General features: G+C 45.3%; 1 protein-coding gene across 1 annotated transcript; it reads right to left on the bottom strand.

The window, feature by feature from the left end:
* Window positions 1-475: 475 nt before the first annotated feature.
* LOC118623264 lies at window positions 476-7090 on the bottom strand. The gene is made up of 9 exons (XM_036250758.1): window positions 6949-7090; window positions 4892-4930; window positions 4141-4184; window positions 3298-3374; window positions 1765-1830; window positions 1600-1638; window positions 1185-1361; window positions 894-936; window positions 476-594 (listed from the first exon to the last, which is right to left on the bottom strand). The coding sequence occupies exons 1-9, from the start codon at window positions 7047-7049 to the stop codon at window positions 476-478; spliced, it is 705 nt and encodes a 234-aa protein (XP_036106651.1). The 5' UTR covers window positions 7050-7090.
* Window positions 7091-18884: the final 11794 nt, after the last annotated feature.

The raw sequence follows: 18884 nt of genomic DNA on the forward strand, positions 1-18884 counted from the left end.
TAGGACTGTGACCCTTAGCTCGCCACCCTCCACCTGTGCCCACCCCCAGAACGGACTGGCCCTGGACTGAGCGCAGGGCCTGCCCAGGGGTTTCTAATGACTCTGTCTGCTCACTCCTGTCTCAAGAAGATCACTTGGTGCATTTAGTTAGCAGCTTCGGGACCCCAGACACTCAGGGCAGAAGACCCCCACCCAACAGCATCAGCAGCACCCCTGACAGGTTCCACCAGTGTCATCTAAATGCCCTCATGACAGGGAGCTCCCTGGCGCTCAGCATTAAGGGAACTGATCTGTCGTTGACATGGAGTCGAAGGCCAGCCAGGGCCCCTTCGGCCAGGTGGCAGGAGGTGGTGTCCCTGACGCTTGTTGGGACAGGCAGGGCAGATGGGCCACACTGGGTCTGCAAGGATGTGAGCCCTGAAAGGAGGCAGCGGGGCCACCCCAGCATCACCTTGTATGTTTATTGGACAGTTTGTCATTTGTGCTTCTGAGCCTCAGGGCTGTCAGAGGCCGGGAACCAGCCGAGCCAGAGCGTCCTCAGGAGCTGGGGGACCCACCCCCCAGGCCTGTCCTTGCTCTCCACCGCAGAGGCCTCTACAAAACAAACAGGCGTGCCCTGTGGGCCGCTGGCAGGAACCTTTCCCAGGGCTGGGGCTCCCAGTGCCGCGATGGGGGATGCGGAGCAGGCAGCAGGTGCCAGGTCTGGAGGCCTGCCTGCCAGGGAGAGGGCAGGAGGCAGGAGGCTCAGGAAGGCTGGGGCTTCTGGCTTCCTGGACTTCTCCCCTCCGCAGGGCAGGAGGGTCTGAGAGGAGCTGGGTGACTGGGGACCTCCGCAGGGGCACTGACATGAGCGAGGGGGGCAGGCCTGCTGCGGCAGGGTGGGGTGCTCTTACCAGAAGGATATACAGCCATCTCCGTGTGGACCTTTTCATTTCCCTAGGAAAGCAGGAGCACAGTGGGGGGATGAGACAGGCTCTACATAGTGCAGATGGGGAAACAGGCCTCACTACATAAGTCAGGGGAGGCCAGGATTCAGACCACTCTCTGCTCCACAGACAGGGCAGCTTGGCCCAGTCCTCTCGGGGATGCCCCAGCCCTCCTCCCCTCCCCCACCCCCAGCGCTCTGGGGCTCCTCAGTAGGACTCATACCTAGGATGCTCCAGTTGAGGCACCAGGCTCCTTACCTCACAGCCTGGGGTTCCTGCCACCTCCTTCCCCTCAGTCACTTCCTTCCCAGCAGGAGTGGGGCTGGCTGCTTCCTGTCCCAGGGACCTCACCTCCCCCTCATCCTGAGACAGGATGCCAGGCTCCTCCTCGGGGGCAGCATCCTTCAGTCCTCCCATTGCCTTGGGGGTCACAGCCTGCCAAGAGACCAGTAAGCATCGTGCGGGCCCAGGGGCCCTCAGAACGCCTCATCCCTCCCCATTCCCCATATGTGAGGTGTGTCTAGTTCTTTGTTTCCCGGGAAGTCCTTCCCTTCTCAGATGGAGCTGCGGGGGGGTTGCTAGCGTCCTGGAGGGACCCTGCCACTGCCCTGGGACTCACGGAGCAGACAGGAGAGAGCCCAGCCTGGACCCTTCCAGGAGAGGCCTCACTCACCTCAGAGGCTTGCTTCTTCCCGCTCCTGCCTCTGCGTCTCTACAGAGGGGAACCACCGTGAGTGGCTGGGAGTCCCTCCCTGCCCAGCCTGGCCTCCCCCTGTGTCTACCAAGGGCGCCCAGGACGGCCACCTCACTCGGGGGAAGAGTCCCCTCCATCACCCACCTGAGTTGTCACAGGGTAGCACTTATCCATCAGCCCCCACAGTGGCCTTAAGGTCTGTCCGCTGGGCTGCATGAGAAGGAGAGAGGAGGGCGGGAGGGCTGAGGTGTGGGCTGAGGGCTCCTGGCCCACTGTGAGTGCCCACCGACACCTAAAGGCCTCCGGCACTGAAGGGAACTTCGAATGACAATTTATGTCCCTAGAAAGATAAAACTTTGCATTCATGAATGAAACAAGAATAGGCTCTCAAACAGAAATGTTCAAACATCAGCCTCTAATTCTTGAAAAACAAAACTATGATATGATTATGGGAATGAAAAATCCAATCAGTGTAAAAGATGAAGTTGAAAAAAAGTATTTCCCAGAAAGAAAAAAATATCAGGAGGACCAACAGCTAAACCATAGATCCTTCTGAAAGCAGAACAGAGGCAACAGACTGGAGTGACAGGAGATCCTAAACAAATACATTCATTTTTTATCAAGACAATTTCCCAAAGAAGAGGGACATGAGTTTGCAGGAGAGAAGGAATAACCAAGTGTCCATGACAATGGATAAAGAAAACCCACCCCAGATTGTCCTCAGTGAATTTTAGAATCCTAAGAACAAAGAAAACCTAAGACTTTTATTTTATTTATTTATTTATTTATTTATTTATTTATTTATTTATTTATTTATTTTTATCCTCAGCTGAGGACATTTTTGCATTTTTTGTTCAGACAGAGCGGGAGGGAGAGAGAGGAAGAGAGAGAGAGAGAAACATCGATGTGAAGGGACACATCGAGTGGCTGCCACCCGCACGACCAACCAGGGCCGGGGACAAACTGCAACCGAGGTACGTGCCCTTAGCGGGAACCAAACCCGGGTCTCTCTGTACCGCAGGCCGACGCTCTAACCGCTGAGCCAAACCGGCCAGGGCGAAAACCTAAGACTTTTAAATACCAACATTTGAAGCCAGAAGACTGTGAGGATCTTCAGAATCTGTGGAAAAATCATTTCTGGTGTAGAATTCTGTACCCGACCACACTCTCAGACAAGCATGAACTAAGCCCTCGCGGGTAGGTAATATCACAAGACCGCCCATCGGGAAGCACCTGGAGGCTGCGCTCCGCCAGGGCACCCACACAGGAGAGATGTGAAGCGCCTCATTGGGTCCAGCATCCACTTGTGTCCTGACCAAGGGCTGGGAGAGGGGCTTCTGCCATGGGTTCTTGGACCTGGGACATCAAAGAGGGTGTCCGAACCCAGGCAGGAGTCCTGTTCACCACCATGCTGCTCACCTATGCATGCAGAACCATGTCCCAGTGCTACTCACATGATTTGGAGTCACCTGCTCCGAGTTTGTCTGGGCCACAGCCACCGAGCCCTGAGGTGACCAGACAGCCAGCCACAAGGGGTGGGGCCTGTGTTTTAACTCTTTGCCAGAAACAGGAAATTTCTCCAGAACCCTCACATTCACACCCACACACACCCACACACGGTTGACCATTTGAGGCCAGGGAGCCCACCCCAGCCTCTAGACCCTGACAGGTGCTCACCTGTGAGGACTCCCCAGCAACCTCATGGTCAGGAGCTGCGTTCCTCAGAGACTCCTGAAAGTAGTAGTAGATCATTCCTGCAGGTCGGTAAAGGAAGACTAGTGAAAATATTGAAAAGAGTGATGTGATTGATTATTTTATAGTGTTGGTATTTACAACATCCTTTAAAACTGCTTGTAGCCCTGGCCGGTTTGGCTCAGCGGTTAGAGCGTCCGCCTGCGGTCCGGAGAGACCTGGGTTCGGTTCCCGCTAAGGGCATGTACCTCAGTTGCAGTTTGTCCCCAGCCCTGGTCGGTTGTGCGGGTGGCAGCCACTTGATGTGTCCCCTTCACATCGATGTTTCTCTCTCTCTCTGTTCCTCTCTCTCCCTCCCACTCTACCTGAACAAAAAATGGAAAAATGTCCTCGGGGGAGGATTAAAAAAAAAAAAAAACTGCTTGTAAACTATGAAAGGTATTAGGTATTAACTTAAAATGTGTGAGGGTGTAATAGTTTTTCTAAAGGTATGCAAGCAAAAATTTGAAAGTCATTGCTATAGGACATCATTAGGTTGTGTGGCTTTTTTGTCTTGTGGGTGGTTGTTTTTTGGTTTTGTTTCTGCAGGGGACAGAGCATGGGCATCAGGGTTAGACATGGGTTCATAGGTTCGTGCCAGCCCCACTGTGAAGGTGCAGAGGGAAGAAGGGGGAAGGCCCGCCTGGGCTCTGAGCAGTGTGCCAGCCCCTGGGGAGCCAGGCCTCTGGGAGCCCTGGAGGGCGGCTGGGCCTGGGTGTCTCTGAGAGGAGAACCAGTTCCCCAGGTCCTGCCATCACCCCCCGCTCACCCCTGCACCCAGGCCCTTACCGGCAAGAATGAAGATCTGCACTACGTACAGGAACTTGCAGAGCCTGGAAGGAAAGCAGGCCTGAGTGTGAGGCTGGGGTCTCTCATGCCCCCACCAGTGGGTACTGGCTTTGCTCCCCAATCCAGGACCTACTTTCCTGGGGTGTGTCCAGTCACCACTGTGGATGAAGAAATCTGTCAGCTGCCACAGGGCTCAGCCTGGGCTCCGTGCTGACTGCTGTCATGACTCTGTGCCTCTGCCTACTTCAAAAGCCAGACTTGGAGCCTGGAGCAGACAAGGAACCCAGCCCCCCTCTCCCCCTTTCCTTCCTTCCTTGTATCCATGGGTCCATCGTGCCTCTCCAGCCAGAAAGCAGGGACCTGAGCTTGGCTGGGCACTCACAGGTGCCCATTCAGGGCTGGGTTAGCTCTTCCCCCACAACCCTACAAAGCCCTCCCTACTCTGGATTGAGAGATCCCACCGTGGGGTTAGACATCATATCCCAGGACCCACCTTCCTTTTCTGTGACCCCTCTCTTGGGACAAGTAGAGCATTTTGGCATTGCCAAGACAGTGGTTACCACCTACATACACACAACACAGCCATGTCCCACCTGCCAGGCCCAGCCTCCACCCTGACCGAGTCCCAGAGACACTCTCACAGTCAGGGGAAAAGTTACAGAGAACCCTGTTTTCCTTCCTCTTGTGCCCTAGTGGGGTTTCCCCTTTCTGATCATTTGGCACATGGTACCAGGGCCCACCTAAACTTTACCTCTCCCTCTGGCAGCATATACCAAACACCATTTTCAGTCTAAGAAGAAAAGAAAGGCAACAGTCAATGTATCTCATAGGTCCAGGTCCCGGTGGTCCTTAACTCCGTGTCGTGCAGGAATCACAACAGACCAGAGGCGGCTGGGGGAATGGCAAGGACCTCCACTGGCAGGGCTCAGCCAGCGCATGGCCTGCTGGTCACAGAAGGAGGCCAGACTCAGGATGGAGTGGGCTAGCACTAGGAGCTTGGGAAATGCAGAGAAATTTCTCCCAAGACCTCAGAGCCCCAAAGAAAAGATGGGAAGGTAGGTCCCAGGGCAAAGAATGGGAAAGGGGGGAGGATAGGATGAAGGAAGAAGGTATATCTCTATTGAACATTTGGTATAAAATGTCCCTAGGTGTAGGTGGTGAATTGTAACAGTAAATAATAATGATAGGAAACACTTTAGAGTATTTTCTGGGTTATGCAGCATTGGGGGAATAATTTGGGGAATTCCGGGGGAGAGTCCCTAACCTCCCCAGAATATTCTATCTGGATCCCCACCATCAGTGTCAGCATTCCCTACAAACTGACGCCATTGTAAAGTCAAGGTCTCCAATGTGAGCTGGACCCTGGATGTGGCCTGGTGAACCCCCGTTTCCCAAATTAGCTCCCATTTTCCACAGGGACTATTTCAGAATCTCTCTAAAATTTAAACCTCCATCGATGGGAGTTCCCTTCACTTTCTGCCACCAAACCCACCCATTCATTCTCTGCTTCTCACAAGCCATTTCTTCCTCAAGGGAGGAGGCTGCCCTCCCCTCTCTGGGACCTGCCCCCTTCTGTACTGCCTTCCATCTGGTCCTCTCACAACCTGGGCATTGGGGGGTCTCCTCTCTCATATATTCAGCCTTTCCTTCTCTAATGGCTCCTTCCTATCAGCATTTAAACACATCACTCATCTCTTCCATTAAAAAAAAAAGGCCTCCCCCTGGCCGGTTTGGCTCAGCGGTTGGAGCATTGGCCCTCAGACCAAAGAGTCACAGGTTCGATTCTGGTCAAGGGCACGTACCTCGGTTGTGGTTGGATCTCCAGCCCTGGTTGGGGTCATGTGGGAGGCAACCAGTTGATGTGTCTCTCTCACATCGATGTTTCTCTCGCTCGCTCTCTCTTTCTCTCTCTCTCTCTATTCCCCTTCCTTCCTCCCTCCCACTCTATCTCAAAAATCAATGGGAAAATATCCCAATGGGAAAATATCCTCAGGTGAGGATTAAAAATAAATAAATAAAAGGCCTTCTCTCTGAACCCATATCCCTTCCCCAGTGACAGTCCTACCTACTCCCTAGCCTTCACCCCAGTCTCCTTGAGAGAGCCGTCTACAGTGCACGTCTTCACCCCTCTCCACCTCTCCCCGCCCCACAGCCCGCCTCAATCTGCTTCCGTCCCTGTAAGTCCCTGACACTCTCACCAAAGTCACCAATGTGCCCCTAGTCACCAAATCCAGTGGCCCCTTCTGGCCGTGGCTCACTTCATTCTCCGCAGGGCGCTCGCTACAGCACTTCAGTGTCCCCTTGGTCACCCCCTCCGGAAGCGCTGATAGCAATGTCTTCAACAGTAGCTTTGTCAGCCATTCATAACTAAGTCGTTATCACCAGTGTGAGTGAAGTATGAGGCTTTTTCTGAGAGGAGGTTTGGAGGAGGAATGGAGAGAAAATGAGTCCTGAAGGAAAGGAGAAGAGGGAGAGGAGGGGGAGGCCAAGTAGGAAGGGAAGCCCAAAAGGCAGGCTAAGAGAGTAAAGACAATTTTCACCTGCTTAGGTTGTTTATTGCCTTTCGAGCCTACTTACCAAATATGCCAACCTCGATGACACTAGCAATCTGCAGAGTATCCTTTGACCATACGTGTGCAGGCGGCCTGCTCACCTCCCTCAGGCTCCAGGGCCGAGCCTGCGAAGGGCGCAGGAGCCAGCTAAGCCTAGGAGCCCAGAATACAGCCCCTCCCTTTGCAAAAACAGTGCTCTCTGTGTGTGACATCACATCTTAGGGGGCTTTATGACAGGACAGACAACCTCTCCAACCTTGGCCAGCGCAGTTTGTCAGTTGCCTCTGGTGGTTTTAAATCCCCACCAGTCAGAGCCAGCACCTTGGTGGATATCTCTGTGGTTCCATTCAATGCCATCAACACTGCCTGAGCCACTACAATATGTCAAGCTCTGTAGGAAGTCCTGTAGGGACACAAAGACACAAAGGTGTATAAAATTCAGTCTTGTCACCTAATACAATAAACATATTTTCTGAATCAAAAACCAGAACACAGCCTGACAATGTCCAAGTGTCATCCATTCATTAATCAGTGTCTGCTGAGCTTCCGGTTGGGGCCAGGAATAATTCCAAGGGAACAGAAAGGTAAACAGGATGCAGAGCCTTCCCTTGAGGGGCTTGAAGACATCAAATCGATATCTTCTTATTCAAGACAATAAGTTCTACCCTCCCCAAATTACTATAAATGTAGCTAAATAATAATTACAAAACTATGATGGTTTAAACCAAGGAATGCCCGAGTTTCACATACCCATGAAACACTAACCAAGATAGACCATAAAACAAGTCTCAGTAAATTTTAAAATATTAAAATCATTTCAAGTATGTCTTTTGACCACAATGGAATTAAATTAGAAATCAGTAACAAAACATTCCCTGAAAAAAATCCCCAAATACTGGGAAACTAAACAATATACCTTTAAATAACATATGAGTAAAATTAAAAGTAAAAATGGGCCCTGGTCCAGTAGCTCAATTGGTTAGCGCATCATCCCCAAATAGCAAGGTTGTGAGTTTGATCCTCGGATAGGGCACACACAAGAGTCAACCAATGAATGAATAAATAAGTGGAACAACAAAGCTCTCTCTCTCTCTAAAATCAATTTTTTAAAAGTCAAAAGGAAAGTTATAAAGTATATTGAACTGAATGAAATGAAAAAAAAAAAATTGTAGGATGCAGTTAACACAGTACATAGAGAGAAGTTTATAGCACTAAGATACCTATATTAGAAAATAAGAAAAAGTCTTAAATCAATGACCTTAGTTTCTATCTTATAAAAAAGGAAAATGGAGGAGCAAATAAAACTCAGAGTAAGAACAAGAAAGAAATAAAAAAGATCAGAGTGAAAATAATAAAACAGAAAATAGAAAAGAAAAAAAAATCAATGAAACCAAAAGCTGGTTTTGTGAGACCAGCAAAGTATATAATCCTCTAGATAGAATAGATTAGGGAAAAAAAGAAATAACACACAAATGATCAATATCAAGAATGATGAAGGTGCTCGGCCAGTGAGGCTCAGTGGTTGAGTGTCGACCCATGCATTAAGAGGTCGCCAGTTCGATTCCCAGTCAGGGCACATGCCCAGGTTGTGGGCCCAATCCCCAGTGGGGGGCATGCAGGAAGCGGCCAATGGATGCTCTGTCTCATTGATGTTTTTATCTCTCTCTCCCTTTCCCTTCCTCTCTCTCTAAAATCAATAAAGAAAACAAAATTTTAAAAAAGAATGATGAAGGTGACATTGATGCTACAGATACTAAAATGATGCCCTGGCCGGTTTGGCTCAGCGGTTAGAGCGTTGGCCTGCGGTTCGGAGAGACCTGGGTTCGGTTCCCGCTATGGGCACGTACTTCGGTTGCAGTTTGTCCCCGGCCCTGGTTGGTCATGCGGGTGGCAGCCACTCGATGTGTCCCTTTCACGTCGATGTTTTTCTCTCTCTCTCTCTCTCTCCCTCCCTCCCACTCTTAAAAAATAAATAAATAAATAATAAATAAATAAATAAATAAAATGATAATGAGGGAATGTTTGAACAACCCTATGCCAATAAGTTTGACAATGTAGATAAAATGGACAAAATCTTTAAAAGACACAAAGTACCAAAGTTCATGCAAGAAAAAATATATAACCTGGATAATCCTGTACCTATTAAAGATGCTAACTTAATTTAACTTTCCCACAGAGAAAACTTCAGACCCATCTGGCTTCACTAGTAAATTCTACCAAACTTTTAAGAAATAAATAATATAGCCCTGGCCGGTTTGTCTCAGTGGTTAGAGCATCGGCCTGTGGACCAGTGAGGCCTGGGTTCGATTCCGACCAAGGGTACGTACCTCAATTGTGGTTCGTCCCCAGCCCTGGTCAAAGTCGCATGGGAGACAATCAGTCAATGTGTCTCTCTTGCATCGATTTCTCTCTCTCTCTCTCCCCCTCCCACTGTGTCTAAAAAAAAAAGGTAAATGAAAAAATGTCCTCAGATAAGGATTAAATAAATAAATAATATAAATTCTATACAAACTCTTCCAGAACAACATGAAGGAATACTTCCTAATTCATTCTGTGAAGGAAACATTATTCGATATCAAAACCAGACAAAGACTAAAATAAAACTACAACGCTGGCTGGTTTGGCGTAGTGGTTGAAACATTGGCCCTTGGACTGAAGGGTTCCAGGTTTGATTCATGGTGAAGGGCATGTGCCTGGGTTGCAGGTTCAAACCCTGGCCCTGATCAAGGTATGCAGGAGGCAACCAACTGATGTGTCTCTTTCACATCAATGTTTCTCTTTTTTTCTCTCCCTCACTCCCTCCCTTCCACTCTATGTAAAAATAAATGGAAAAATATCCTCGAATGAGGATTAACAAAAATAAATAAATAAAACTACAGCTCAACATCCCTCATAAACATAGATGCAAATATTATTAATGAAATCTTATCAAATTGAAACCAACAACATATAAAAACGATAATACATCATTACCAAAGGAGTTTATCCTCATGAATGCAAGGTTGGTTCAACATTCAAAAACCAATCCATATAATTCACCACATAAACAGACTAAAAAAGCAAAACCATATGATTATCTCAATAGATGCATAAAAAAAATAGATCAAATCAACATCGGTCCCTGAAAAAACTCTCAGCAAACTAGTAGTAGTTGGGAAAATCCTTAACCTGATGAACAACAGTTATGAAAAATACAGAGCTAATAGTAAATACACTCAATAGTAAAATACGGAATGCTATCCCCCTAAATTCAGGAATAAGGCAAGGGTATCTGCCTTCATCACTTCTATACAACATTTCACTAGAAGCTCTGGACAGTGAACTAAGTCAAGAAAGAGAAATGAAATGCAACCAAATTGGAAAGAAAGAACTAAAATTGTCTTTATTTGTAGACAACGTGACTGTGTATAAAATCCTATGGGATCATCCAAAAAATTACTAGAGTTTAGTAAGGTGGAAGAATATAAGGTCAATATATAAAAAAATCAATTATATTTGCTGTGAACCTAAAACTGCTCTAAAAATAAAAATCAATTCTATTTCTCTTTTTTTTTTTCTTTATTGATTTTAGAGAGAGAGGAAGGGAAAGGGAGAGATAGAAACATCAATGAGAGAGAACATCCACTGGCTGCCTCCCGCATGCCCTTCACGGGGGATTTGGCCCACAGCCTGGGCATGTGCCCTGATCAGGAATCAAACCAATGACCTTTTGGTGCATGGGTCAATGCTCAACCACTGAATCACACCAGCCAGGCCAATTTTATTTCTATATAATAGAAATAAACAATTGGGAATTTAAAAATTTTAAATACCATTTGTCAGATCATCAAAAATATGAAATACTTTGGGGGCAAACCTGACAAAAGATGTGTGTAAGACCTGTATGCTAAAAACTACAAAACAGTGCCAAAGAAATTAAAGAAGACCTAAATAAATGAAAGGATATACCACGGTCATGGATCAGAAGATCCAATATTATTAATGTGTCAATTCCACCCTCAAAATGATCTAATGACCTAGTGTAATCAAAATAAAATCCAGCAAATTTTTGTTGTTGAAACCAATATGCTGTTTCTGAAGTTTAGATGGAAATACCAAAAACTAGAATAGCCAAAAATTTATAAAAAACAAAACTGAACAGTAATCAAGAAAGTATGAGATTGTTGATGTCAAGATAAATGAAACAGAATAGAGTCCAGATATAGATCCATATATTGTCAATTAATTTTAGACAAAGGTACAAATGCAATGTAGTGGAGGAACTATATAGTCATTTTAATAAATGGTCATGGAACAATTGGATATTTATATGGGAAAAATGGACTTTGATTCATATCTCACACCATATGCAAAAAATTGATTCAAAATTGACCATAGCCCTGGCTGGTTTGGCTCAGCAGTTAGAGCATCAGCCCTGCGGACCAGAGGGACGCGGCTAAGGTTCCCGCTATGGGCATGTACCTCGGTAGCAGTTTGTCCCTGGCCCCAGTTGAGGTCGTGTGGGTGGCAATCAGTCGATGTGTCTCTCTCTCATCAATGTTTCTCTCTCTCTCTTCCCCCCTCTCTCCCTCCCACTCTATCTGAAGATAAATGTAAAAATAATAATAATTTGACCATAGACCTAAATGTAAAACTTAAAACTGTAAAACCTAAAACTGTAAAACTTCCAGAAGAAAGCACAAGAGAAAATCTTTGTGACCATGGATTAGGCAAAGATACCTCAAGTATAATACCTGACTCACGATGCATAAAAGAAAAAAAATTGATAAACTAGACTTCATCAAAATTGAAATCTTCTGCTCCTCTAAAGACACTATTAAGAGAATAAATAGAGCCCAGCTAGTGTGGCTCAGTGAACTGAGCTTTGTCCCATGGCCTGAGAAGTCCCAGTTCGATTCCTGATCAGAGCACACACAAGGGTTGTGGGCTTGATCCTCGGTAGGGGGTATGCAGGAGGCAGCCAATTGATGTTTTTCACATTGATCTTTCTATCTCTCCCTTCCTCTCTCTTTAAAAAATCAATAAAAACATATTTTAAAAAAGAGAGAGAATAGCTCTGGCCAGTTTGGCTCAGCAGTTAGAGCGCCCGCCCATGGACAGAAGAGTTGAGGGTTTGATTCTGGTCAAGGGCACGTACCTGGGTTGCGGTTCGGTCCCCAGCCTCAGTTGGGGTCGTGCAGGAGGCAGAAAATCAATGTGTCTCTCTTGCATCGATGTTTCTCTCTCTCTCTTTCTCCCTCCTACTCTATCTGTAGATAGATGGGAAAGTGTCCTTGGTGAGAATAAAAATTAAAAAAAAAAAATTAAGAGAGAGAGGATAAACAGAAAGACAAGGCATAAACTAGGAGAAAATATTTGCAATTTTTTGTTTTAAATAACAATAAAGAAACATGCGCCCTGGCTGGTTTGGCACAGCGGTTAGAGCATTGGCCTGCGGTCCGGAGAGACCCGAGGTACATGCCCTTGGATGGAACTGAACCCAGGACTCTTTGGTCCACAGGCTAACGCTCTAGCCAAACCAACCAGGGCAGGACATTCACCTTTGACCATAGGTAAAAAAGCAACCTTTTTCCCATGTGCTGAGCCTATAGGAGGAGAAGCAGTAATGAGACACTCCTATCCTGTCCAACCAGAGAGGTATGAGGGGAAGATGAGTGGAAAGCTGGAGCTCTGACTCCTGCTAATTACTATGCAGGGTCCCAATCCCTTAGTGTCAGCTGAGGTCAAGTGGGGAACCTGGACTTCTCTCCTCACAGTAACAAGGAGGCTCTTCCACTTCTCCTGCTTGTGTCAAAGGAAGCCAGCTAAAATAAGACCTAGGGTCTCATAACATAATACCCTAAATGTCCAGGTTTCAATAGAAAAATCACTCATACCAAAAACAAGGAACATCTTAAACCTGAGTGAAAAAAGACAACACTAGCTCGGCCGGTATGGCTCAGTGGTTGAGCATCGACCAAGAGGTCACCAGTTCAATTCCCAGTCAGGGCACAAGCCCAGGTTGTGGGCCAAAACCCCAGTTGGGGGCATGCAGGAGGCGGCCATTTGATGTTCTTTCTCATTGATGTTTCTATCTCTCTCTCCCTCTAAAATCAATAAGAAAAAAAAAAGTCAATCACTAGAAGCCAGCAGTGAGAAGACAGAGATGGTAGAATTATCTGATAAAGATTTAAAGCAGACATTATAAACATGCTTCAACAAGCAATTCTGAACATGCTTGAAACAAAATAAAAAATAGTCTCAGCAGAGAAACATCAGATTTAAAGAAGAACGAGAAAGAAATTTTAGAATAATAACTGAAATAAAAAGCTCAGTGAATGGGTTCAAAAGCAGAAGAAATAAAATAACCAGTGATCTGGAAGATAAAACCATGGGAATTACAAAATCTAAACAGGGGAGAGAGAGAGAGAGAGAGAGAGAGAGAGAGAGAGAGAGAGAGAGAAAGGAGAAGGGAAGGGAAGGGAAGGGAAGGGAAGGGAAGGGAAGGGAAGGGAAGGGAAGGGAAGGGAAGGGAAGGGAAGGGAAGGGAAGGGAAGATAAAAGAGCCCTGGCCGGTTTGGCTCAGCGGTTAGAGCGTTGGCCTGCGGTCCAGAGAGACAGGGATTCAGTTCCTGCTAAGGGCATGTACCTCAGTTGCAGTTTGTCCCGGCCCTGGTTGGGTCGTGCGGGTGGCAGCCACTCAATGTCTCTCTTTCATGTCAATGTTTCTGCTTCTCTCTCTCTCTCTCTTCCTCTCTCTCCAAGCTGAGCAAATCCCAAGCAAGATAAATTCAAACAAGTCCACACCAAGCTGCATCACAAACTTCTGAAAACTAAAGAACTCTTGAGAGTAGCCACAGAAAAATAACACCTCGATTTTGTCTTCCAAAATTAATGTGAATAACGGCTGAATACTCTTCAGAAGCCATAGAGGCCAGGAGGAAGTGGCACACATTTTTTTGTGTTGAACTGTCAACCCGGACTCCCATATCCAATGAAAATATCCTTCAGGAATGCTGGGAGGAAATCAGGAAATTCTCAGATGAAGAAAAACTAAGAGTGCCCTGGCTGGTTTGGCTCAGCGGTTAGAGCATCGGCCTGCGGACTAGAGAGTCCCGGGTTTGGTTCCCGCTAGAGTCACGTACCCAAAAAAGAAAAAGAAAAAACTAATTTGTTTTTGTCACCAAATGATATGCCCCACTGACATTTAATAAAGGTGCAAAAGCAATTCAGTGGAGGAAAGGCTGGCTTTTCAACAAATGGGTCTGGAGTAATCAGACATCCATAGGCAAAAAAAAAAAAAAAGCTTTAGCCTAAATCTAACACCTTATACAAAAATTAACTAAAAATGGGTCATGCACTTAAATGTAAAACCTAAAAGTTGCTTTTCTTTTTTTATCCCCACCCGAGGACATTTTTCCATTTTTTGTTCAGATAGAGTGGGAGGGAGAGAGAGAGAAACATCTACGTGAAAGGGACACATCGAGTGGCTGCCACCTCATGATCCAACCAGGGCTGGGGACAAACTGCAACCATGGTGGGACAAACTGCAACCATGGTACATGCCCTTAGCAGGAACCAAAATCGGTCTCTCTGGACTGCAGGCTGATGCTCTAACTGCTGAGCCAAACCGGCCAGGGCTAAAAGTTGCTTGTTTTTTAATCATAGAAAGTGCCCTGGCCAGTTTGGTTCAGCAGTTAGAGTGTTGGCCCACGGACCAAAGGTCTCAGGTTTGATTCTAGGTCAAGGGTTGATCCCTGTGCTGGAGGCAACCAGTCAATATGTCTCTTTCACATCAATGTTTCTCCTTCTCTCCCTCCCTCCCCTCCACTCTATCTAAAAATCAATGGAAAAACATCCTCAGGTGAGGATTAACAACAACAAAAAATTAATTAAAAAATAAAATAAAAAATCATAGAAAGTCTTCTGGACTTAGGGTTAGGCAAAGGGTTCTTAAATTTGACAGCAATAGCACACAAAAAACTGGTAAGTTGGCTTTCATCAAATTAAATGCTTTTGCTCTGTGAAAGATCCTATTGAAAATATTTTAAAAACAAGCTGCAGCCCAGCCGGTATGGCTCAGTAGTTGAGCATCGACCCATGCACCAAGAGGTTGCCGGTTCAATTCTCAGTCAGGGCACATGACCAGGTTACAGGCCAAGTCCCCAGTGAGGGGCATGCAGGAGGCAGCCAATCAATGTTCTCTCTCATCTATGTTTTCATTTCCCTCTCCCTCTCCCTTCCTCTCTCTCTAAAATCAATAAAGAAAAAAAAGAACTCTCAAAACTCAACAGGTCTCTTCTCTCTCTCCTTCCTACTTTATCTAAAAATAAATGGAAAAGTATCTCGGGTGAGGATTAAAAACAAACAAACAAACAAACAAAACCTCAACAGGTAGCCCTGGCTGGTTTGGCTCAGCGGTTGGAGCGTCGGCCTGCGGTCCAGAGAGACCTGGGTTCGGTTCCCGCTAAGGGCATGTACTTCGGTTGCAGTTTGTCCCCGGTCCTGGTTGGGTCCTGCGGGTGGCAGCCACTCGATGTGTCCCTTTCACATCCATGTTTCTCTCTCTCTCTCTCCCTCTCTCTCTCTCTCTCTCTCTCTCTCTCTCTCTCTCTCTCTCTCTCCTCTCCCCCTCCCTCCCTCTCTCCCTCCCACTCTATCTGAACAAAAATTGGAAAAATGTCCTCGGGTGAGGATAAAAAACAAACAAACAAACACCTCAACAGGTAAACAATCTAATTGGCAAATGGGCAAAAGACATGAAAAGACAGTTCACAGGAGAGAATATAAGATGGGCAATAAGCATGTGAAAGTCTGTTTAACATCACTAGCCATTAGGAAAATGAAATTAAAACAACACAATGAGTTGCCCTGGCCGGTTTGGCTCAGCGGTTAGAGTGTTGACCTGTGGTCCAGAGAGACACGGGTTCAGTTCTCGCTAAGGGCATTTGGTTGCAGTTTGTCCCCAGTCCTGGTTGGGTCCTGCGGGTGGCAGCCACTCGATGTGTCCCTTTCTCATCAATGTTTCTCTCTCTCTCTCTTCCTCTCTTTCCCTCCCGCTCTGTCTGAATAAAGAATGGAAAAATGTCCTCGGGTGAGGATTAAAAAAAAAAAACCAACGAGTTAACCCCACATACCTATCAGAATGGCTAAAATAAAAATGTTGCTCTGCCCTGACCAGCATGGCTCAGCAGCAGTTATAGAGTGTTGGCCCGTGGACCCAAGGGTTTTGGATTCGATTCCCCGTCAAGGGCACGTACCTGGGTTGTAGATTCGATTCCCAGCCCTGGTCGGGGTCATGCAGGAGGCAACAAATCAATGTGGATACATCGATACATCAATGTTTCTCTCTCCCTCCCTCCCTTCCACTCTACCTACCAAAAAATCAATGGAAAAATATCCTTGAGTGAGGATTAGCACACACACACACACAAAAAGTTGCTCTGCCACATGCAGAAGAGGATGTGCGGAAACTGGATCTCACGTATACTTTGCTAATGGGAATGTTTTCCAGGGTACAGTTGCCCTGGAAAACAATTTTGTCGTTTTTTTTCATATAGATATAGATATAGATATATACTGGATTTTACACATTTGAAAAATCATCAGAGACCATTTTTCCCAAAGCATTATTGAGATATAATTTACATACCATAAAATGTATACTTCACCCATTTAAGTGTACAAGTCAGTGAATTTGAGTATATTTACAAAGTTGTGCACTAACACTACAAACTAATTTTAGAGCATTTTTATCAGCCTAAATAGAAACTTTATGCTACATTCACTCCTCATTTCCACTCTCAGCCCTTGACAACCACTAATCTACTTTCTACTTGTACACATTTGCCTTTTCTGAACCCTTCACTTAAATGGAATTATCTGATATGTGCTGTTTTGTGTCTAGCTCCTTTCACTTAGCATAACGTTTTCAAGGTGCATCATCATCATGGCTAAAGAGTATTCCACTATATGGATGTATCATATTTGCTTACAGACTTTTTTTTCCTTGTTCATCTAGTTGATGGACTTTGGGTTGTTTCTATTTTTGGCTATCATGAATAATGCTGCTATGAATATTTACATACAAATGTCTGTGTGGATAAATGTTTTTATTTTTTTTCTGGGTAGATACCTAGGATTAGAATTTCTGGATCATATAATAAGTCTATATTTAACTTTTTAAGAAACTACCAGACTGTTTTCCAAAGTGGCGGCACCATTTCATATTCCCACCAGCAATGTATGAGGGCTCCCATTTCTCCACATCTTCGCCAACACTATTGTCTATCTTTTTTATTCTAGACATTCTAGTGGGTGAGTGGTATCTTACGGCTTTTATTTCCATTTGACTAATGATGTTGAGTGTCTTTTCACATACTTACTGGCCATTTGCATATATAATTTGGAGAAATACCTATTCAGATCCTTTGTCTATTAAAAATATTTTTATAGTAGTTTTAGGTTCACAGTAAAACTGAGTGGAAAGTACAGAGACTTCCATATACCCCTTACTCCACCACACACACACTCACAGCCTCCCCGACTATCAACATCCCTCAGTAGTGTGATACATTCGTTACAATCAATGAACCTACACTGACACATCGTTGTCACCCAAAGTCTATCATTTACATTAGTGTTCACTCTGTGGGTTTGGACAAACATATAATGACATGTATCCACCATTACAGTATCATACAGAATAGTTTCACTGCCCTCAAAACCCTCTGTCTGCACCTATTCATCCCTTCCTCCTCCCAGCCTCTGACAACCAATGGTCTTTTCATCGTCTCCTTAGTTTTTCCTTTTCCGGAATGTCATACAGCTGAAATCACACCGTATGTGGCCTTTTCAGATTGTCTTCTTTCACTTAGTTATATCCACTTAAGTTTCCTTCGTGTCTTTTCATGACTTGATAGTTCATTTCCTTCTAGCACTGAAGAATATCCTATTGTCTGCACGTACCACTGTTTATTTATTCATTCACCTCCTAAAGGACTTCTTGGTTGCTTCCAAGTTCTGGCAATTATGAATATAAACATCCATGTGCAGATTTTCTGTGGACATAAGTTTTCAATTGATTGGGTAATACCAAGGAGTGTGATTGCTGGATCATATGTTAAAAGTGTGTTTAGTTTTGTAAGAAACTGCCAGACTGTCTTCCAAAGCAGCTGTATGATTTTGCATTCTCACCAGCCATAAGAGTTCCTGCTACTTCACATCCTCATTAGCATTTGATGTCACCTTTGTTCATTTTTAATTGAGCTGTTTGTCTTTTTATTACTGAGTTGTAAGAGCCTTTCATATATTCTAGATACAAGTCCCTTATGGAATATATGATTTGCAAATATTTTCTCCCAGTTTGTGGGTAGTTTTAGAGGCTTTTTTTGTTTGTTTTCATGAAAAGGAATATTAAACACTAAATTCATGAGTGTTTATACCTAGAGGAAGCAGAAGCATGGACCAGGTTATAATTACACAGGTAGAGATCATATAGGTGCTATGAGCAGTAGAGCACAGACTCTGGAGCCACTGCCTAGGTCTCAACCCAATACTGTCAAATAACTAAGTCTCTGACCGAGTTTTCTCATCTGTAAAATGGGTACAACAATGCTTATCTCAAGGTGTGTGTGTGTATGTATGTATGTAATTCTCACTCGAGGACATTTTTGCATTCATCTTCAGATAGTGCGGGAGGGAGAGAAGGAGGAAGAGAGAGAGAGAAAAACATCCACGAGAGAGAGACACACTGACTGGCTGCCACCCACACGACCCCAACTGGAGCCGGGGACAAACTGCAACCAAGGTACATGCCCTTAGTGGGAACTGAACCCGGGATTCTCTGGTCCATGGACCAACGCTCTAACAGCTGAGCCAAACCGGCCAGGGCTCACAGGTGTGTTTTGAAGTTTAGGCGAGTTAATATGCCTGGAGAACTTAAAAGAGTGGTTACCAGGTACATAGTGTGCCTTATAGAAACCTTCATTGTATTACCATTTCTTAAGTTGGGTACTGGGATTTGAAAGTTTTCATTTTATTATCATGCTTTATCATTCATATATGTTACATACTTTCTTTTATATCACATTCAAATGTACAGATACAATTTTTTTTTAAAGGAGAATACAATCCAAACTTTTAACCCTTTAAAATAGGAAAGACTGGGCTAGATGCAGGGCCATACCTCGTGCTGGTCCGGGGCCCAGAGCT

This window comes from Molossus molossus, unplaced genomic scaffold, assembly GCF_014108415.1.
Source record: "Molossus molossus isolate mMolMol1 unplaced genomic scaffold, mMolMol1.p scaffold_m16_p_10, whole genome shotgun sequence".
NCBI lineage: Eukaryota > Metazoa > Chordata > Mammalia > Chiroptera > Molossidae > Molossus > Molossus molossus.

Bases quoted from the DNA above. Each gene is read 5' to 3' on its own strand.
- LOC118623264 (XM_036250758.1), bottom strand. From the start codon at position 7,049: ATGGCATTGAATGGAACCACAGAGATATCCACCAAGGTGCTGGCTCTG. The intron at 4,931-6,948 runs GTTGGAGAGGTT...TTTTCTTCTTAG, and splicing joins GACAAACTGCGCTGGCCAAG to ACTGAAAATGGTGTTTGGTA. The intron at 1,831-3,297 runs GTGAGCACCTGT...CTTCTCATGCAG, and splicing joins TTGCTGGGGAGTCCTCACAG to CCCAGCGGACAGACCTTAAG.